Consider the following 22,930-nt stretch of genomic DNA (forward strand, 5'->3'; position numbering starts at 1 on the left):
ACCCAACACCTACAATCCTTGTCAGATATCACCCCAACCGCTACCTACAATCCTTGTCAGGTATCAGCCCATCCGCTTCCTACAATCCTTGTCAGGTATGACCCCATCCGCTACCTACAATCCTTGTCAAATATCACCCCATCCGCTACCTACAATCCTTGTCAGGTATCACCCCATCCGCTACCTACAATAATTGTCAGATATCATCCATCCGCTACCTACAATTCTTGTCAGATATCACCCATACACCACCTACAATCCTTGTTAGGTCTAATCCCATCTGCTACCAACAATCCGTGTCAGATATCACCCCATACACCACCTACAATCCTTGTCAGATATCGCCCCATCCTACACCTACAATCTTGTCAGATATCACCCCATCCGCTACCAACAATCCTTGTCAGATATCACCCATCCACTACCTACAATCCTTATCAGGTATCACCCCATACACCACCTACAATCCTTGTCAGATATCACACCATACACCACCTACAATCCTTGTCAGATATCACCCCATCCGCAACCTACAATCCTTGGCAGATATCACCCCATCCAACACCTACAATCCTGGTCAGATATCACCCCATCCAACACCTACAATCCTTGTCAGATATCACCCCATCCGCTACCAACAATCCGTGTCAGGTATCAACCCATCCGCTACCTACAATCCTTATCAGGTATCGCCCCATCCATCACCTACAATCCTTGTCAGATATCACACCATACACCACCTACAATCCTAGTCAGATATCACCCCATCCAACACCTTCAATCCTTGTCAGATATCACCCCATCCAACACCGATAATCATTGTCAGATATCACACCATATACCACCTACAATCCTTGTCGAATATCACCCCATTCGCTACCAACAATCCTTGTCAGGTATCACCCCATCCGCTACCTTCAATCTTTGTCAGGTATCGCCCCATACAACACCTACAATCCTTGTCAGATATCAACCATCCGCTACCTACAATCCTTGTCAGATATCACCCCATCCAACACCTACAATCCTTGTCAGACATCACCCCATCCAACACCTACAATCCTTGACAGATATCACCCAATCCAACTCTTACAATCCTGGTCAGATATCACCCCATACATCACCTACAATCCTTGTCAGATATCACACCATACACCACCTACAATCCTTGTCAGATATCACCCCATCCGCAACCTACAATCCTTGGCAGATATCACCCCATCCAACACCTACAATCCTGGTCAGATATCACCCCATCCAACACCTACAATCCTTGTCAGATATCACCCCATCCGCTACCAACAATCCGTGTCAGGTATCAACCCATCCGCTACCTACAATCCTTGTCAGGTATCGCCCCATCCATCACCTACAATCCTAGTCAGATATCACACCATACACCACCTACAATCCTAGTCAGATATCACCCCATCCAACACCTTCAATCCTTGTCAGATATCACCCCATCCAACACCGATAATCATTGTCAGATATCACACCATACACCACCTACAATCCTTGTCAGATATCACCCCATTCGCTACCAACAATCCTTGTTAGGTATCACCCCATCCGCTACCTTCAATCTTTGTCAGGTATCGCCCCATACAACACCTACAATCCTTGTCAGATATCAACCATCCGCTACCTACAATCCTTGTCAGATATCACCCCATCCAACACCTACAATCCTTGTCAGACATCACCCCATCCAACACCTGCACTCCTTGACAGATATCACCCAATCCAACTCCTACAATCCTTGTCAGATATCACCCCATACATCACCTACAATCCTTGTCAGATATCACCCCATCCAACACCTACAATCCCTGTCAGATATCACCCCATCCAACACCTACAATCCTTGTCAGGTATCACCACATCCAAAACCTACAATACTTGTCAGGTATCACCCCATCCGCAACCTACAATCCTTGTCAGATATCACCCCATCCAACACCTACAATCCTTGTCAGGTATCACTCCATCCGCTACCTACAATCCTTGTCAGGTATCACCCCATCCGCTACCTTAAATCCATGTCAGATATCACCCCATACACCACCTACAATCCTTGTCAGGTATCACCCCATCCGCTACCTTAAATCCTTGTCAGATATCACCCCATCCGCTACCAACAATCCTTTTTAGATATCACCCAATCCGCTACCAACAATCCCTGTTAGATATCACCCCATCCGCTACAAACAATCTTTGTTTGATATCACTCCATCCGCTACCTACAATCCTTGTCAGATATTACCCCATCCAACACCTACAATCCTTGTCAGATATCACACCATGCACCACCTACAATCCCTGTCAGATATCAACCCATCAACCTCCGACAATCCTGGTCAGATATCAACCCACCCACTCTCTGCAGTCCGCAGCAGGTATTACGCTTGTTTTAACACTACGTCAGATATATCACGGCTGGGAGCTCTGGGCTTTTAACATTGCAACTGCGAGGGGAACCGAACCCCGTCCTTCGATGAAGCAATCAAAGGGTTTAACCACGAATTTTCCGATTTTGATTATTTCCACAATCGACCCAAAATATAAGACCATCTATCTGCTGAAAGTGTCGTTGTGATGTTTGTTAACGACAGCCGGAAGCACTATTCCTTACAATTGCAGTTACACAGAAGAGGTTCTATTTGTAGCAGGGATACGGTATGTCGTGTGGAGCCTGCGCCTGCCCAGAGGAGGAACAGTGGGCGTGGAGGGGCGGGCTGTTACAGACACCTGCTCCCTTACTCGGGGAATTTTGACTTTCGCGGAAGAGAGGGTTTCTCTGCAAGGGCTGCTCGTATACAAGACTAAAGAGCGTGCGAGTCAAGGGTTGCTTGTATACAAGACTAAAGAGCGTCCGACTCAAGGGTTGCTTGTATACAAGACTAAAGAGCGTCCGAGTCAAGGGCTGCTTGTATACAAGACTAAAGAGCGTCCGAGTCAAGGGTTGTTTGTGTCCAAGACTGAAGAGCGTCCGAGTCAAAGGTTGCTTGCATACAAGACTAAAGAGCCTCCGAGTCAAGGGCTGCTTATATACAAGACTAAAGAGCGTCCGAGTTAAGGGTTGCTTGTATACAAGACTAAAGAGCGTCCGAGTCATGGGATGCTTGTATACACGACTAAAGAGCGTCCGAGTCAAGGGTTGCTTGTATACAAGACTAAAGAGCGTCCGAGTCAAGGGATGTTTGTTTGCAAGCCTAGAGCGACCGAGTCAAGGGTTGCTTGTATACAAGACTAAAGAGCGTCCGAGTCAAGGGTTGCTTGTATACAAGACTAAAGAGCGTCCGAGTCAAGGGTTGCTTGTATACAAGACTAAAGAGCGTCCGAGTCAAGGGATGTTTGTTTGCAAGCCTAGAGCGACCGAGTCAAGGGTTGCTTGTATACAAGACTAAAGAGCGTCCGAGTCACGGGCTGCTTGTATACAAGACTAAAGAGCGTCCGAGTCAAGGGCTGCTTGTATACAAGACTAAAGAGCGTCCGAGTCAAGGGTTGCCTGTATACAAGACTAAAGAGCGTCCGAGTCAAGGGCTGCTTGAATACAAGACTAAAGAGCGTCCGAGTCAAGGGTTGCTTGTATACAAGACTAAAGAGCGTCCGGGTCAAGGGCTGCCTGTATACAAGACTAAAGAGCGTCCGAGTCAAGGGCTGCTTGAATACAAGACTAAAGAGCGTCCGAGTCAAGGGTTGCTTGTTTGCAAGCCTAGAGCGACCGAGTCGTTCTGTCCAACACACGATCAGGAATGGATTTTGAATATGGATATGAATTGTTGCCGTTTTTTCTACTCTTTAAGCGGTTATTTCTTTTCCCCAATTTACAATCGTACCGTTACATTGATATCACTTTACTGACGGCATCAATGGTCCTGTCACTTTACTGCCAACATCAATAGTCCTTTCCTTTTACTGACAGCATCAATGGTCCTGTCACTTTACTGACGGCATCAATGGTCCTGTAACTTTACTGACGGCATCAATGGTCCTGTCACTTTACTGCCGGCATCAGTGGTCCTGTCACTTACCTGCCGGCATCAATGGTCCTGTCACTTTACTGACGTCATCAATGGTCTAGTCACTTTACTGCCGGCATCAATGGTCCAGTCACTTTACTGACAGCATCAATGGTCCAGTCACTATAATGACGGCATCAATGGTCCAGTCACTTTTCTGCCGGCGTCAATGGTCCTGTCACTTTACTGCCAGCATCAATGTTCCAGTCGCTTTAGTGCCGGCATCAATGGTCCAGTCACTTTACTGACGGCATCAATGTTCCAGTCACTTTGGTGCCGGCATCATTGTCCTGACACTTTACCGACGGCATCAATTGGTCCAGTCACTTTACTGCCGGCATCAATGGTCCAGTCACTTTACTGCCGGCATCAATGGCCCAGTCACTTTACTGACGGCATCAATGGTCCAGTCACTTTACTAACGGCATCAATGGTCCAGTCACGCTGGTGCCGGCATCTTTACGTTTAGTTTCATTTCAGTTCATGAAACGTTTTCATCAGCTGAAGCGTTGTTTTACATACGTGCGAATATTTAGCTATTTTACACACGTTTTACATTAATGCTCGATCGTTCAGCTTTACAGGTGCATGGTAACTCCCTGTAATACACTTGACCTGCTTCATGCGTTGTCACGGTTATGAGTTTATTTCACCAATGGATCATATACAATTTCTCACTGATATTTAGCAATATTCACCATGACGTAGAATGTGTGGTAAACATTCTTATTACTCGCCCGTGTAAAATACTGCAGTGTATATTTTTACGACAACATTACACTAGAGTAATACCGCTAGAGGTATGACGTCATAATGGTTTACAGTAATAATGTCGCAATGCTAAAGCCTCTTGTTTGACTCACGGAAAGCTGAGAGTCATCACACTGTAGGCAGTTGCTATCAATTTATGTTGGACAGTAATAAACAGAATACTGAACTCGCTTTTTTAGTCCCCGTGACGGTGTAGAGTTGTCTCCCTTAGATGTGCCTCAGTCTGTGTAGAGGTATCTCCCTTCGATGTGACCCAATCCCTGTGTAGAGTTGTCTCCCTTAGATGTGCACTGATCCTATGGTCGTGGTTCTAATCCCACATTCACCCCAATTATGATCTTTGGCCTCCCACCATACTCCTGTTCTAGAGTTTTGACACCAACATAACTTCGGGCTTCTCTCCTCAGCTGAAGCAGACGCGTCTGTGAGTAGGGCACAGGTCAACACGGCGTCTAACCCAGCTCACTCACTCACTCACTCACTCACATTAATAGGGAATGGAAACCACACATTACAGCAATGATTGAAATTGTCAAGATTTGAAGATAAATTCCTATTTATTCAGTCCACTAGTTATACTTTCCGCGCATTTTAACAAGTTTGTAGTACTGACAATCAAAACATGTTTGAAATATATGGAAATCAATATTTTCAGCGTGTTCAAATTGCGTAGATCAATGTTAATATTGACAAACACTGGATTGTCTGGCGGAGACTAACATTTATATCACTACAGCCCTTGTTGCCACAGTGCCACCGCCATAACAACGGACACCATACAACAGCAATACAACCAACGCGCCACAAAAACGGACACCACCCAGAGCAATACAACCACCGCCATAACAACGGACACCATCCAACAGCAATACAACCACCACCATAACAACGGACACCATCCAACAGCAATACAATCACCGTCATAACAACGGTCACCATCCAACAGCAATACAACCACCGCCACAACAACAGTCACCACCCAACAGCAATACAACCACCGCCACAACAACGGACACAATCCAACAGCAATACAACCACCGTCACAACAACAGTCACCACCCAACAGCAATACAACCACCGCCACAACAACGGACACAATCCAACAGCAATACAACCACCATAACAACGGACTCCATCCAACAACAATACAACCACCACCACGACAACGGGCACCATCCAACAGCAATACAACCACCGCAGTAACAACGGACACCATCCAACAGCAATACAATCACCACCACAACAACGGACACCATCCAACAGCAATACAACCACCGCCATAACAACGGACACCATCCAACAGCAATACAACCACCGCCACTACAAAGTCAAGCTACATTTTCTAACGTAAAGTACAGCACTGTGTACCCTTGTATTTTGTAGTCTATACAAAATTGTGTATCCTTGTATTTTGTAGATTGTAGAGCACGTGTATCCTTGTATTTTGTAGATTGTAGAGCACTGTGGACCCTTGCATTTTGTAATCTGTACAAAATTGTGTATCCTTGTATTTTGTAGATTGTAGAGCACTGTGGACCCTTGTATTTTGTAGTCTGTACAAAATTGTGTATCCTTGTATTTTGTAGATTGTAGAGCAAGTGTATCCTTGTATTTTGTAGATTGTAGAGCACGTGTATCCTTGTATTTTGTAGATTGTAGAGCACGTGTATCCTTGTATTTTGTAGATTGTAGAGCACAGTGTACCCTTGTATTTTGTAGTCTGTACCAAGTTGTGTATCCTTGTATTGTGAAGATTGTAGAGCACTGCGTACCCTTGTAGTTTGTAGTCTATACAAAATTGTGTATCCTTGTATTTTGTAGATTGTAGAGCACGTGTATCCTTTTTGTATTTTGTAGATTGTAGAGCACTGTGTACCCTTGTATTTTCTAGTCTATACAAAATTGTGTATCCTTGTATTTTGTAGATTGTAGAGCACGTGTATCCTTTTTGTATTTTGTAGATTGTAGAGCACTGTGTACCCTTGTATTTTCTAGTCTATACAAAATTGTGTATCCTTGTATTTTGTAGATTGTAGAGCACGTGTATCCTTGTATTTTGTAGATTGTAGAGCACTGTGTACCCTTGTATTGTGTAGTCTATACAAAATTGTGTATCCTTGTATTTTGTAGATTGTAGAGCACGTGTATCCTTTTTGTATGTTGTAGATTGTAGAGCACTGTGTACCCTTGTATTTTGTAGTCTATACAAAATTGTGTATCTTTGTATTTTGTAGATTTGTAGAGCACGTGTATCCTTGTATTTTGTAGACTGTAGAGCACAGTGTACCCTTGTATTTTGTAATCTGTACAAAATTGTGTATCCTTGTATTTTGTAGATTGTAGAGCACTGTGTATCCTTGTATTTTGTAGATTGTAGAGCACGTGTAACCTTGTATTTTGTAGTTTGTACAGGGCTGTGTAACCTTGTATTTTGTAGTCTGTACAGAGCTGTGTATCCTTGTATTTTGTAGTGTGTACAGGGCTTCGTAACCTTGTATTGTGTAGTCTGTACAGAGCTGTGTATCCTTGTATTTTGCAGTCTGTACAGAGCTGTGTGACATTGTTTTTTGTAGTTTGTAGAGCAATGTGTAACCTTGTATTTTGTAGTCTGTACAGGGCTGTGTAACCTTGTATTTTGTAGTCTGTACAGAGCTGTGTATCCTTGTATTTTGTAGAGTGTAGAGCACTGTGTTACCTTGTATTTTGTAGTTTGTAGAGCACTGTGTATATTTGTATTTTGTAGTTTGTAGAGCACTGTGTAACCTTGTATTTTGTAGTCTGTACAGGGCTGTGTAACCTTGTTTTTTGTAGTTTGTAGAGCACTGTGTATATTTGTATTTTGTGGTTTGTAGAGCACTGTGTATCCTTGTATTTTGTAGTTTGTAGATCACTGTGTCCTTGTATTTTGTAGTTTGTAGAGCACTGTGTACCCTTGTATTTTGTAGTCTGTACAGAGCTGTGTAACATTGTATTTTGTAGTCTGTACAGGGCTGTGTTACATTGTATTTTGTAGTTTGTAGAGCACTGTGTATATTTGTAGTTTGTAGTTTGTAGAGCACTGTGTAACCTTGTATTTTGTAGTCTGTACAGGGCTGTGTAACCTTGTTTTTTGTAGTTTGTAGAGCACTGTGTACATTTGTATTTTGTAGTTTGTAGAGCACTGTGTATCCTTGTATTTTGTAGTTTGTAGAGCACTGTGTCCTTGTATTTTGTAGTTTGTAGAGCACTGTGTAACCTTGTATTTTGTAGTCTGTACAGAGCTGTGTAACCTTGTGTTTTGTAGTCTGTACAGAGCTGTGTATATTTGTATTTTGTAGTTTGTAGAGCACTGTGTATATTTGTATTTTGTAGTTTGTAGAGCACTGGGTATCTTTGTATTTTGTAATTTGTAGAACACTGTGTAACCTTGTATTTTGTAGTTTGTAGAGCACTGTGTAACATTGTATTTTGTAGTTTGTAGAGCACTGTGTATCCTTGTATTTTGTAGTTTGTAGAGCACTGTGTCCTTGTATTTTGTAGTTTGTAGAGCACTGTGTACCCTTGTATTTTGTAGTCTGTACAGAGCTGTGTAACCTTGTATTTTGTATTCTGTACAGAGCTGTGTATATTTGTATTTTGTAGTTTGTAGAGCACTGTGTATATTTGTATTTTGTAGTTTGTAGAGCACTGTGTATCCTTGTATTTTGTAGTTTGTAGAGCACTGTGTAACCTTGTATTTTGTAGTCTGTACAGGGCTGTGTAACCTTGTTTTTTGTAGTTTGTAGAGCACTGTGTATATTTGTATTTTGTAGTTTGTAGAGCACTGTGTAACCTTGTATTTTGAAGTCTGTACAGGGCTGTGTAACCTTGTATTTTGTAGTTTGTAGAGCACTGTGTATATTTGTATTTTGTAGTTTGTAGAGCACTGTGTAACCTTGTATTTTGTAGTTTGTAGAGCACTGTGTAACCTTGTATTTTGTAGTTTGTACAGGGCTGTGTAACCTTGTTTTTTGTAGTTTGTAGAGCACTGTGTATATTTGTAGGTTGTAGAGCACTGTGTAACCTTGTATTTTGTAGTCTGTACAGGGATGTGTAACCTTGTTTTTTGTAGTTTGTAGAGCACTGTGTATATTTGTATTTTGTAGTTTGTAGAGCACTGTGTAACCTTGTATTTTGAAGTCTGTACAGGGCTGTGTAACCTTGTATTTTGTAGTTTGTAGAGCACTGTGTATCCTTGTATTTTGTAGTTTGTAGAGCACGTGTAACCTTGTATTTTGTAGTTTGTAGAGCACTGTGTACCCTTGTAATTTGTAGTCTGCACAGAACTGTGTCCTTGTATTTTGTAGTTTGTATAGAACTGTGTCCTTGTATGAAGTGTTCTCTCCAGTACAGTGACCACCGAGGAATCGTCTGCTGTTACATGATCACTTATTGCAAAACGGGCAGGTGTTGGCGTCTATGTTTGCAGCTAGCGTACTCCCCGTGAACGTCAACTAAATCATTCATTAAAACAGAAACTTATCAACAAATAATACTAGCAAATTAATTTTAAACGTTAAATTTCATATTTAACGGAATGGTTTTAACGGAATTTCTAACGAAATTATTTACTGTTAATCTTTAGCTGGGATTTCATTGTTCGCTTTGTTGATGGGTGGGTGGGTGATATGCTGGCCTATCCATGTAGACGGAGTGACGGCTTCCTACACAAAGTATCAACTCGGCTGACCCGGAACACCGCACTGTTCAACCTGTCAACAAGACATAAACAAGTGTGAAAATATTGTTAAAGTTTCAAAATGAACTCTCAAAGTGTTTGTTTTACAATCAGCTGGACTGAAACGTTTTCACCTAAGAATCACAGTACTATTGGAATACGGTAATACTATATATAACATTGCCGACAACACGGACTGCCTTGCTGCCATCACCGTCCGGGGAGGCTGAGATCAGTCCCACCTCGCCACATCCCCAGGTCCTCCAGAATCAGCAGGAACTCCCGACATTGCATCTCGTATAACAGTACTCTTCAGCTCACGATGATAATAGCTATCCTGATTAAACTGTTACATCGGCACGCGTTTCGACCGACTGTTTGAAACGCCCCGCTCCATGTCTAAAAGCAGCGCCAAAACGCTGCAAACAGCACTTCCCGCTTAGTCCTGGCCACGGCTCTTTAGCCAGGCGGCAAATTCAAAACTTTGTCAAACTTCGGCCGTGCTCTGCAAGCTTGAAAGCTTCGCGTTGTATTTTGGCGGCTCTTTAAAAAGTGTAGGAAACTTTCAGTTGCTGTAAATTTGCCCAAAGATAATAGAATGGGCAGCTGAGGCTATTTTTTTCTCATTTCATTCAAACCGCTACAATTACCTTAAAACTCAACTCTCTGCAGGCAATTGATAATGCCGCGATTTCTGATATTAAACCCAAAAAAATACCCCTCTTTGAACACCTTGTCGAATACAACCCTATACTAACAAAGCCTGCTTTAGAAGGGGAGTTAAAAGGTTGTTTTTACCGATTGTGAGGCGTAAAAAATGTCATGCATAAATTTATGAAAGGAAAAGATTTTACCATACTACCCAACATTTCTTTTAGCATGAAGAGGGCGTCACTCGCATAGGGACTACTTTTCATGGTATGATTTCGTCCAAAATGTTTTTTATGTCTTCAACAGCTGAATTCTAATTGTATGCGTCTCCCAACATCGTCAGATCCAATGACACGTCAAACAAACGATTATAATTTCCACATGAGAATGGAGATTAACCATTTCGCTTCGATGCTTGTCCAAGTTTTTCACAATAATTCCTGACTTTTTCCCCAGCTACAGCTGAGAATCGAATTTGACTAAATTGAAATATGCTAATAAAATAATACGTGTGTTCGTAGGCTACAAGCGCCTTGACGGCCTCACAGACATGGCAGCTTTCGGAAACTCTTAGAGTTCAGTTAATGCATGGTCACGAGAACAGAAAATGCCTCTTTAAGAGAAAACCATCTTGTTTCAGGATCACATCTGTTTGAGGACATGTGTGACTAGAATATGAAACCACGTCCACCTAATCTGCAGATTTAACTGAGACGGCAGCATTTAACCGTTAGATCGGTCTGCTACAACAGCATCAATCCCAGAATACGTCATCGCCAGCCGCCATCATCGCTGGGCCCAAACATGCCACCATTGAAAACGTTCTGTTTTTCTTATCACATGTGAGCATATGTTTCTTTTAGTTCTTAATTCGCTTTTTTCAACTTCCAGACACCCATAATGCATGCTGCGCATGTGCATATCATACACTCTTTGCTTTGTTTCCGGAACTTTCCTAAACCATCAAGAACGGAAACGTACCGTGGAATTAAGAATGTTGTGTAAATTACTATTGTCAACTTTACACAACGAATGTGATACTTACAGTCCACTTGAGCAACAAAGGTGTGTTAATTCTTCAACACCATTCGACTCTTACATGAGATAATGTTAGAGTTACGCCCCTTTACAAGAGGTACAGCTGGCGACCGTTCTATAGGCCCATTAGGAAGTGTCGACCATATCAACGAACATGTCATTACTATAACGGTTTTGAGAGATCGACAACTATGTACACACTTGAAAATTAACAAAACGGTGTTAAATATATTTAATGTGAAACAGATTGAATGATTGTTATGTTAATTTGAATACTCCATAATAACATTCATGGAATCCCGGCCAACAAATGTTGCGATCGGTATGTTGATGTTGGAATACCTCGCATAGTTTTCATTTCAATGACAAGCTGAATATTGTTTGTCAACGGCAATTAATGCAAGACAGACAAGTAGAAGCACAACGGCAGGCACTCCTTCTGTCAACGTCTCTGTGTCGCCGCTCTGGCGTTCACGGTTTAAAAGCTTTTGGTCACATAATGACTCCCCCGAGCGGTAACGTCATGCTTGCAAGTGGTGAACATAGAACCAGTACAGTACCACCCCATCCTTTCATACTTCAACAGTTGGTCTTCATTGCGCATATTAACTACAGTAATAGTAAAAATCGAGTGGTTCTGAAGTTTTTTAACAGTATACGTTTGTGACAGCTGGTGCTGTAGAGGCCACGTCGTCAAAGCCGCCGTAATTAGTTGTGAAGAGTTATGTCCCTTGTACGCCTTGCGTAGGTGAGAATCACAGACTGGTATGCCCGGCTCCTGCGTCCTACCAGTGCGGTGATGTGTGCTCTACATAACGCGCCGAGATGCAAGTACAGTTATTTTCAAAGCCAGCTCATTCGCTAATGATGTCAGCCCATGGACGTAGTGCCTGCGGGAGTTGTCGTCAAGAATCTGTATTCGTATTTAGCAGAAGGCGGTTCACAGAGAATGTCCACATGTCGTCGTTTGACGAGAAGACTAGGATCCGGTTGGCCATTATCAAGGCCTAGTCGGGTACATGGGATCACTGTGTGGAGCTGAGCTGTAACATCCAGATCCATTATCAAGGCCTAGTCGGGTACATGGGAACACTGTGTGGAGCTGAGCTGTAACATCCAGATCCATTATCAAGGCCTAGTCGGGTACATGGGAACACTGTGTGGAGCTGAGCTGTAACATCCAGATCCATTATCAAGGCCTAGTCGGGTACATGGGATCACTGTGTGGAGCTGAGCTGTAACATCCAGATCCATTATCAAGGCCTAGTCGGGTACATGGGAACACTGTGTGGAGCTGAGCTGTAACATCCAGATCCATTATCAAGGCCTAGTCGGGTACATGGGATCACTGTGTGGAGCTGAGCTGTAATGTCCAGATCCATTATCAAGGCCTAGTCGGGTACATGGGAACACTGTGTGGAGCTGAGCTGTAACATCCAGATCCATTATCAAGGCCTAGTCGGGTACATGGGAACACTGTGTGGAGCTGAGCTGTAACATCCAAATCCATTATCAAGGCCTAGTCGGGTACATGGGAACACTGTGTGGAGCTGAGCTGTAACATCCAGATCCATGTGCATCCTCAGCTCACAAACATGATGGGACAACCTGAAACAAACTGGATGCTAACCAAGTCGCCCCAGATATGTGTGGGCGTGTCTCACCGTTCGTCAATGACGGCATCGTGGTGACGGGAGATAGCCAGTATTGATTTACTTACTGTTGTTGTAGTAGACGTGATAGTTGTAGCTGCATGAGGTCTTGGTAGTAGAAGCTGTAACTGGCGTTGGAGTAGAACTTGTAAAGGCTGTAGTAGACTTAGTAGTAGAAGCTGTAGAAGGGATGGGGGTAAAGGCTGTAGTAGACTTAGTAGTAGAAGCTGTAGAAGGGATGGGGGTAAAGGCTGTAGTAGACTTAGTAGTAGAAGCTGTAGAAGGGATGGGTGTAAAGGCTGTAGGAGACTTAGTAGTAGAAGCTGTAGAAGGGATGGGGTAAAGGCTGTAGGAGACTTAGTAGTAGAAGCTGTAGAAGGGACTAGCAGCAGCATGGGTGTAAAAGCAGTAATGGGCAGAAGCAGTAGAAGGAGGTAAAGGCAATAGCAGTACAAGCAGTAGTAGCTATACCAGTAGGATGGGTCATAACAGCAGTAAGCAGCAGCAGCAGTAGTAGCAGCAGCAGTAGCAGTAAAGGCTATTGGAGACTTAGTAAATGAAGCAGAAAGGAGGTTAATAAAGGCTGCAAGTAGGCAGCAAGTAGTAGCAGAAAGCGTAAAGGCTATGGCAGTAGTAAAAGCAGTAGAATTGCTGTGACATGAAGCAGTAGAGCAGTAGTAGCAGAAGGAGGAAAGGCTGAGTAAGTTAGATTTTACGCCACTAGAAAGCTAATATTCCAGGAAAAGGATCACGGCTGTAGGACACTTAGGAGAACCATTTTGGCCCATGTGGGGAAGTAGAAACGGCTAGAAGGGATGGGGCTACCCCGTATGATGAACCTAGTAGTAGAAGCTAGTAGAAGGGATGGGTGTAAGCAGCAGCAGACAAAAGCTAATGCAGGGATGGGTGTAAAGGCAGTGAACAGTAGTGAGTAGACAGTAAAGATGGGGGCAGGCAGACAAATGAGCAAGCGTTGCTGAAAGGATGGAGTAGCAGCGTTAAGCGTTAAGTGCATGTAAGCTGCTGGAGCAGCAGTAAGGCAGAGAGCAGCAGTAAAAGCAGCATGGGTATAAAGTAGCAGCAGCAGCAGCTATGGGAGACAAAATGAAGTAGAAGCAGGCAGACAGTAGAAGCAATGGGGATCCTGTAGTAGACTTAATGAAGTAAAGCAGAAAAGGATAACTGTAGGAGACAGTAAAGCTAGTAGAAGGAATTAAAGGCTGTGGAGACAGCAGTCAGACAGTAGTAAAGCAGAAGGATAAGGTGTAAAGGCTGTAGCAATGAAGTAAAGCAGCAGCAGTAGCAATAGGATAGTAAAGAGTGTAGTAGACAAGTGAAAAGTAAACTATAAAGGAAAAGGAGGAGTAAAAACAGGCAAGAAAGTCAAAGGCAGGTAATTCCTAAAATTAATGGTAATTAAAATTAATGCAAGATGTGATTAATTACAACCACAGTAAGGTTATTAAACTCTGATAAAAATGGTAAATAATGTAGTAGTAGTAATGAAATGCTTTCTTGCTGCTGTCAAGCATGCTGTAATGTCAAGTAATGTGTAATAAATAATGCTGTGTAATGCTTAACAATGAATCCGTTATAGCAAGTAAAGTAAATAAATGTAAATATTTTCTGCTGCTGGATTATAGTAAAGCAGTAAGCAGTAAGTAAGTAAGTCATGTAAAGACAGTAATGTGTGCCCTAGAAGCAATGTTAAAGTTAATGAAAGTAATTAATGCTTAACAAAAACAAGAAGCAGTAAAAATAGATACAAGTAGCAGTAGTAGTAGTAGTAGTTGTGGTGAAGTAAGGTAAATGTAGCAGAAGCAGTAGTAGTAGTAGTTGTAGTAGCAGTAAGTAGTAAATGTGGATTGTGAAGTGGTGTGAGTAGCAGTAGCAACAAACAGTGGTAATGTGGTAAGTAGTAGTGTGGCAGTGCTTGAAGAGTAGTGGTAGTGAAGTGAAGTAGTTAATAGTAGTGGTTATGAAGTAAAATGTTCTGAAAGTGTGCTCCACATGGCAGTAGCAACAACTAGTGAGAAATAGCAGTGGCAGTAGTAGTGGTTGTAGTAGTAGTGAAGTAGCAGTAGTAGTAAGTAGCAACAGGAGACAGTAGAGTTGTAGCAGTAGTAGTAGCAGTAGTGAGAAGTGGAAGTAGAAGTGAGTGAGTGGAGTGGGAAGTAGGTTTGTTTTACTCACTTTAACAAACGATTGGGGGACACCGGACTTCCACATTGTATGTAGTCAGAACAAGCTGCTCACCGGCTAGTAAAGCAGGAGCATGAAGAGCAATGCTGTGTAGCTTAACAGTAGTAAATGGTGGCTCTTTCTGAAGAAGAAAAATGGTCTGCTGCTGCTGATGGATTTGGCAGTAAGTAAAGTAAGTAAACACATGCTTAGATAACTCTCAAGACACACATGCTTAGATAACTCCTCGGGACACGCATGCTTAGATAACTCTCAAGACACGCATGCTTAGATAACTCTCAAGATACACATGCTTAGATAACTTTCAAGACACATGCTTAGATAAAACATGCTTAGATAACTCTCAAGACACACATGCTTAGATAACTCTCAAGACACAACATGCTTAGACTCTCAAGACACTGCTTAGATCAAGACACACATGCTTAGATAACTCTCAAGACACACATGCTTAGATAACTCTCAAGACACACATGCTTAGATAACTCTCAAGACACACATGCTTAGATAACTCTCAAGACACGCATGCTTAGATAACTCTCAAGACACACATGCTTAGATAACTCTCAAGACACACATGCTTAGATAACTCTCAAGACACACATGCTTAGATAACTCTCAAGACACACATGCTGAGATAACTCTCAAGACACACATGCTTAGATAACTCTCAAGACACACATGCTTACATAACTCTCAAGACACGCATGCTTAGATAACTCTCAAGACACACATGCTTAGATAACTCTCAAGACACGCATGCTTAGATAACTCTCAAGACACACATGCTTGGATAACTCTCGGGACACACATGCTTAGATAACTCTCAAGACACACATGCTTAGATAACTCTCAAGACACGCATGCTTAGATAACTCTCAAGACACACATGCTTAGATAACTCTCAGGACACGCATGCTTAGATAACTCTCAAGACAACGTTGATGAAGTAAAGAGACTGAAGCTGACCATAAGAAATCTGGGATAAAGAAATGTGGACACCTCTTTTGAGACAAGAGATGTATGTATGTAAAGTTAGACATATTGTGCATGTCTCACAACGATGTTGCTAACAAACGTCAGCTACCGGTGTGTTCGGCAACGATGACAGATAACAACGTCATCAAGTAAAGCTTGTCATAACACTGCTAAGAATACCAACTTACAACACAATTTACCAGATGTTTGGGTGTTCGCGTGTAGCGTTCAGCGTAACCGAACACAAAAAGCACTTTCTCCCGCTGCACCTTGCCCGTTACAATCAAAGCACCCACCCCCGCGTTCACCGGGTGTTGTGACGTGTACAATGGGGCTTGTATTACCCCTGCTAATAGCCTACACATTGGCGCACGGCTTCAGGACTCGGTGTTTCCAGGACAAGTCCCTGCGACTGTAGGCAGTTGTACCAGTGTAAGCCACGCCCGCCGTCCAAGAATCAGCTGATATCAACAGCCATACTGCTTCTTTCACAAACATTTTGAGGTGTAAAGTGTAATATTGTGAATAACTTGAACGAAGCCTAAATTCTGAAATGCCAAAATGATTATTCTATGCCAGACACGATATCAAGGAAACTTAAGACATTCATTTTAACAAAACTTTTACAATCAGCTAGCAATGAAAACAAGCGTAAACCGCTAAGAAACGCGTGTGTGTTTTCCCGAGGTTGCATTCTCGAGTATATGTGTGACCGTGTCTCAATGGCATAGATCGACGAAACGATGTACGCCTGTACACATAGATACAAATACATCCACTGTGCCACCCCAGCAAATACAATGTCTTGTTCATATACAGAACGATGGACACTAGAAGTCGCCAGCACTTAGTCTAGTCCAGGACATTTAACACGTTATTACAGAACTCCTCCGTCTCTGCTTCTAATTCTTCTTCCCTTCTCCTTCTACTCCAGCTTTTCTACTTCTGCTCTTATACTTCTGCTTTCTTCTTCTTCCCCTCCTTCTTTCTCCTGTTCTTCCTCGTCCTTCTTCTCTTCTTCCTCGTCCTTCTCCTTCTACTCCAGCTCTTCTACTTCTCGTGCTCTTCTATCTCTCTATATCTTCTCCTTCTCAACCAATTATTCTCCTTCATCCTCATCCTCCTTCATCCTCTTTCATCTTCTTCTTCCTCTTTGTCCGTCATCCCTACTTCTCCGCCTCCTTCATCCTCTCTTTCTTTCATCCTCCTACTCTACCTCCCTCTCTTTTTCCTAGAATAGGAAGGACCAAACCAACCAGTCATTGATATTGAGAGCAGAGTTACGATATCAACCAAGTGACTGAGCTTTACCCTCAGATCCAGCATCCACGCCCACCCCCACCCCCACCCCCACCCCCACCATGTATTACTGGGGACATCTACACTGAATCCCCACGCGCGTATTAAGGATCATACCCGGGCCAGATACAATGGCTCGGGACCAACTGCGTCATAACGTTTAAAAGTACAAAGTACAAAGACTCTGCGTGTTTGTACTAAATACCAAGGCCAGATGTACAACATTTTTACAAGGACAGAGAGTCGCCAAAAAAGGCCATTTCTAAAAAAATAATATTTTTTCACTTCGCAAACCTTGCTTTTTAGAGAACCCATTGATCCCAAATTCAAAGTGTTTAGTATATTGTGATTAAAGTCACTTATTGGTTTGAATTTATCTGAATTTAGTAGTATTTGTCAATCTACTGCGTCGTACGTTATGCAGATGAAGAAGTGTTGCTGAGCGCTGTCAATAGATGGCGCTGCCTTATGACAATTTCATTTGGCCAGATCAGCGAAGGGTGAAAGGCCCTTTGAGGAAAGGGGTTCTCTTTTTGCATCGTTTGAATGAAAATCGGATTAAAGTTGTTACATTTTACTTGTTTTGTATTATGGGCGTTTATGTTGGACTAATTCAGAGGCACCATGGCGTGGTAATCAGGGAAATTAAAACTCCCGAAAAGCCGACCATTAGTGCAGTGTAACAGTTGAAGCAATAGCCACAGGCAATCTCACCCTTTTAACTCTGAGGGAAGACAGGTTTTTGTGTGAACACTAGCTTTTGTCAATAAATACTTCACCGAGAGATCCTACCTGCTACTTTGTGGGGTGGGTGGATACGTTGATATCTATAACTTCGTTTAGCGTTGTAGGTGACGGGATGTCACATAGTATACCCTCCAACAATAAAGGGAGTATACCCTATAACAACGAGACGAGTATACCCTCTAACAACAATACGAGTATACCCTCTAACAACAAGACGAGTATACCATCCAACAATAAAGGGAGTATACCCTCTAACAACAAACGGAGTATACCCTCTAACAACAAGACGAGTATACCCTCTAACAACAAGATGAGTATACCCTCTAACAACAAGACGAGTATACCATCCAACAATAAAGGGAGTATACCCTCTAACAACAAACGGAGTATACCCTCTAACAACAAGACGAGTATACCCTCTAACAACAAGACGAGTATACCCTCTAACAACAAGATGAGTATACCCTCTAACAACAACACGAGTATACCATCCAACAATAAAGGGAGTATACCCTCCAACAACAAGGGGAGTATACCCTCTAACAACAAGACGAGTATACCCTCTAACAACAAGGGAGGTATACCCTCTAACAACAACACGAGTATACCCTCTAACAACAAGAGGAGTATACCCTCTAACAACAAGACGAGTATACCATCCAACAATAAAGGGAGTCTACCCTCCAACAACAAGAGGAGTATACCCTCCAACAATAAAGGGAGTATACCCTCTAACAACAAGACGAGTATACCTTCTAACAACAAGACGAGTATACCCTCTAACAACAAGACGAGTATACCCTCTAACAACAAGGGTGTAAACCTTCTCACAACAAGGGGAGTATACCCTCTGACAACAAAGGGAGTTTACCCTCTAACAACAAGACGAGTATACCCTCTAACAATAAGAGGAGCATACCCTCTGACAACAAGACGAGTATACCCTCTAACAACAAGAGGAGCATACCCTCTAACAACAAGAGGAGCATACCCTCTAACAACAAGAGGAGCATACCCTCTAACAACAAGACGAGTACACCCTCCAACAACAAGACGAGTATATCCTCCAGCAAGAAAGGGAGTATACCCTCTGACAACAAAGGGAGTATACCCTCTAACAACAAGACGAGTATACCCTCTAACAACAAGACGAGTATACCCTCTAACAACAAGGGAGGTATACCCTATAACAACAAGGGAGGTATACCCTCTAACAACAAGGGAGGTATACCCTCTAACATCAAGGGAGGTATACCCTCTAACAACAAGATGAGTATACCCTCTAACAACAAGGGGAGTATACCCTCTAACAACAAGGGGAGTATATCCTCTAACAACAAGACGAGTATACCCTCTAACAACAAGGGAGGTATACCCTCTAACAACAAGGGAGGTATACCCTCTAACAACAAGAGAGGTATATCCTCTAACAACAAGGGGAGTATACCCTGTAACAACAATGGATGTATACTCTGTATCAACAAGGCGAGTATACTCTCCAACAGCAAAGGACAAGGAACGCTTGTGTGCCTGTCGCATAGTTGGATTCAGCTGTTTTCGATAGTTGTTTTAAAAACTTAATGATCTTTAACTTGTTGAAAAGAACATTTGCACATTCAGCACAATTTTCCATCTGAGTTTAGCTCACCTGGCCCAAAGCCAAATATTGGTTTTAACACTGATGGCGCAAGATCAGATGTGGACTGGGAACATTAGTTTTTCCCAAGTCTATGATAAAAAAAATATTCCATCCACGCATTCAGCCCTGAAGTATTTTTTGCCACTGTGAAGTGCTTGTATGTTTGGTTTAAGGCCGAACGCGCCCACACTCCACCATTGCCGCGCCAGTCATCCGGACATCTCAACTAGGTGCATACAATGGCTCCCCACTGAAACACCTTCCACCTTGAAGAGCTGTCTGTCAAGCGACGAATACATCGCCACAGAAACAACAGCTCCAATGAAAGTGGTCCTTTGTATGCACGCACGGTCTATAATACACGCAACAAAAACTTTCATAAACCGTTTTCAAAATGGCCGCTATGGCAGATATGACATAACGAACAATGTCCTCGAATCATGGGTGCTGAAAGGGGTTTGTTTGTTGAAGGTAAAGAAAAAATAAGATGAAAACTTTATAAGGCCACAACAAAGCAATTATGTGTTGTCTGTGTTCCTTGATGAAAAACACGACACATTTGTTTTCTTGTTCGAAAATTAATTGTTTTCTGTTTTTTTCCAACTCTCACCATAACCCCACCTGACAGATCAGTGATTAGGGAATACAAGTTATTTCTGTATATGTTTAAATAACGGCTAGGGAATACAACTTATTTCTGTATATGTTTAAATCACGGTTAGGGAATACAAGTTATTTCTGTATATGTTTAAATAACGGTAAGGGAATACAAATTAATTATGTATATGTTTAAATAACGGTAAGGGAATACAAGTTTTTCTGTATATGTTTAAATAACGGTTACAACAGGTTGTGAAGTAGGGACTATTCCCTGACTGTTCAATAAAATCACAATTCTGAATCGACGTGGGAAAACAATGAACCAAATCGTTTGAGAAAGCTGACATCGGATTGGTTAATTTAGACTGAGGAAGTGTCATCACATCGCGAGGCAGTGAGGAATTGCGTCATCAGAGATCGGAGTTTAATGAAACTGTCAGCTGGCGTCGTCCTCAAAACAACGACGTCGTCGGTAACGACTGGGTATGACTTGATGCATCCCCTCCTCCTGTCCACCAGTCAAGGTGGAGGACACAATGACGTAGCTCATAGCAAGATATTGTGATACCGAAAAGGTTTGTTTGAATAATCTAGAAAATGCATGGAAAATATGTTAGATGTCAGGTTTTCAACATCATGGGTCCAGAATGTGATGGTTTTCCTCAGGCAATGTGCAGTCCACCTTCCCCAGTCCCTATAATAAGACACGGTCGGTCTCTACATCTCCAGCCTACATTTGACATTATCCATTTTAACATTGCTGAATGAATGTCATTTTTGTATAATTGACAGGACTGGCGTTTAGTTGAACTATAGCTAGGGTAGGTTTTAAAGGCATGATTTGGACACTCCAACTTGCCACTATGACGGAAAGCAAGTGGATACTCCAAACAGGCGTCTGTCAGATAAATGGCGAAGCTGTGCTACCCGGTGATTCAGTAATACAAGTGCACGACTGGCAAACAGTTGTTTGATTGTAAATCACATTCGTCTCATTTGATAGTTCCCCACTCATTCACTCACTCACTCACTACTCACTCACTCACTCGTTAGCTCACCCACTCACTTGTGTCATTTGTGAAGTTTAGAAATTGACACAATCATCATCGCATGACCGATAGTTATCTACCTCACGTACTCTGTTCAGAAACAAAGCAAACACCGGCCTGCAGCCTCAAGTCACAAATACGATAAACCACAGGAAAGCCAATATTTAGAGATGATGCGATAAGATTTGTCGCCGACTCCGTCAACGCTCATGTCGTCACTCGGCTTAATGTCTCAGCCACGCTGGTCCACGCGATCGAACAGGAAGTACACCCCGAGGTCACCGCGCACGCGTCAAACGCATCTGATATCCCCGTTGTCTGTCTCATTTTACGGATTGCTTGTATAGCGGTTGCACTTCCTCGTCTCGTGTATTAACAGGACTGGCACAGTGACAGTGTTTGCACGTGGTCGCGTGCTAGCCGTTTATGTGGCGAGGGGGCGGGGGAGGAGGGGCCTTTAGGGGGGTATGAGGTAGTGTTGTGGGCTCGTGACTGTCTCGCGCAGCCCACGCGCTGGTATACGTGGGCACTGTCACTGTCACCCTGACATCGCTGGGTGGATCATGTGTATCGTGTAGGAGTTGTTTTGGGGTGGGGAGCAGGGGTGTTACTGTCACCCTGACATCGCTGGGTGGATCGTGTAGGGGTTGTTTTACAGCGGGGAGCAGGGGTGTTACTGTCACCCTGACATCGCTAGGTAGATCGTGTGTATCGTGTGTATCGTGTGTGGGTTGTTTGGGGGTGGGGAGCAGGGGTGTTACTGTCACCCTGACATCCCTGGGTAGATCGTGTGTATCAGGTAGGAGTTGTTTTGGGGTGGGGAGCAGGGCTGTTACTGTCACCCTGACATCCCTGGGTAGATCGTGTGTATCGTGTAGGGGTTGTTTTGGGGTGGGGAGCAGGGGTGTTACTGTCACCCTGTCATCGCTGGGTAGATCGTGTGTATCGTGTAGGGGTAACGTTGTTTTTAGGTGGGGAGCAGGGGTGTTACTGTCACCCTGACATCCCTGGGTAGATCGTCTATATCGTGTGTGGGCTGTTTTGGGGTGGGGAGAAGGGGCTGTTACTGTCACCCTGACATCGCTGGGTAGATCGTGTGTATCGTGTAGGGGTTGTTTTGGGGTGGGGAGCAGGGGTGATACTGTCACCCTGACATCGCTGGGTAGATCGTGTGTATCGTGTAGGGTTGTTTGGGGTGGGGAGCAGGGTGTTACTGTCACCCTGACATCCCTGGGTAGATCGTGTGTATCGTGTAGGGTTGTTTGGGGTGGGGAGCAGGGTGTTACTGTCACCCTGACATCGCTGGGTAGATCGTGTATCGTGTAGGGGTTGTTTGGGGTGGGGAGCAGGGTGATACTGTCACCCTGACAACCCTGGGTAGATCGTGTATCGTAGGGGTTGTTTGGGGTGGGGAGCAGGGTGTTACTGTCACCCTGACATCGCTGGGTAGATCGTGTATCGTGTAGGGGTTGTTTTGGGTTGGGGAGCAGGGTGATACTGTCACCCTGACATCCCTGGGCAGATCGTGTGTATCGTGTAGGGGTTGTTTTGGGTTGGGGAGCAGGGTGATACTGTCACCTTAC

The 22,930-nt window shown here is 43.3% G+C and overlaps 1 protein-coding gene across 1 annotated transcript; it reads left to right on the top strand.

The window, feature by feature from the left end:
* Positions 1–2,681: 2,681 nt before the first annotated feature.
* Positions 2,682–19,928, top strand: LOC124281699. Its single transcript, XM_046717650.1, has 5 exons — positions 2,682–2,719; positions 18,274–18,349; positions 18,563–18,709; positions 18,874–19,092; positions 19,872–19,928. The coding sequence occupies exons 1-5, from the start codon at positions 2,682–2,684 to the stop codon at positions 19,926–19,928; spliced, it is 537 nt and encodes a 178-aa protein (XP_046573606.1).
* The last annotated feature ends 3,002 nt before the right edge of the window (positions 19,929–22,930 follow it).

This window comes from Haliotis rubra, unplaced genomic scaffold, assembly GCF_003918875.1.
Source record: "Haliotis rubra isolate DU_JTF1 unplaced genomic scaffold, ASM391887v1 Scf288, whole genome shotgun sequence".
Classification (NCBI taxonomy): Eukaryota; Metazoa; Mollusca; class Gastropoda; order Lepetellida; family Haliotidae; genus Haliotis; species Haliotis rubra.

Excerpts from the sequence above, each read along its gene's own strand:
- LOC124281699 (XM_046717650.1), top strand. The coding sequence starts at position 2,682 with ATGTCGTGTGGAGCCTGCGCCTGCCCAGAGGAGGAACA. Across the intron at positions 18,710-18,873 it reads ACCCTCTAACAACAAGACGA|GGTGTAAACCTTCTCACAAC; the intron begins GTATACCATCCA and ends TCTAACAACAAG. Across the intron at positions 19,093-19,871 it reads ACCCTCTAACAACAAGACGA|GCCGAACGCGCCCACACTCC; the intron begins GTACACCCTCCA and ends GTTTGGTTTAAG.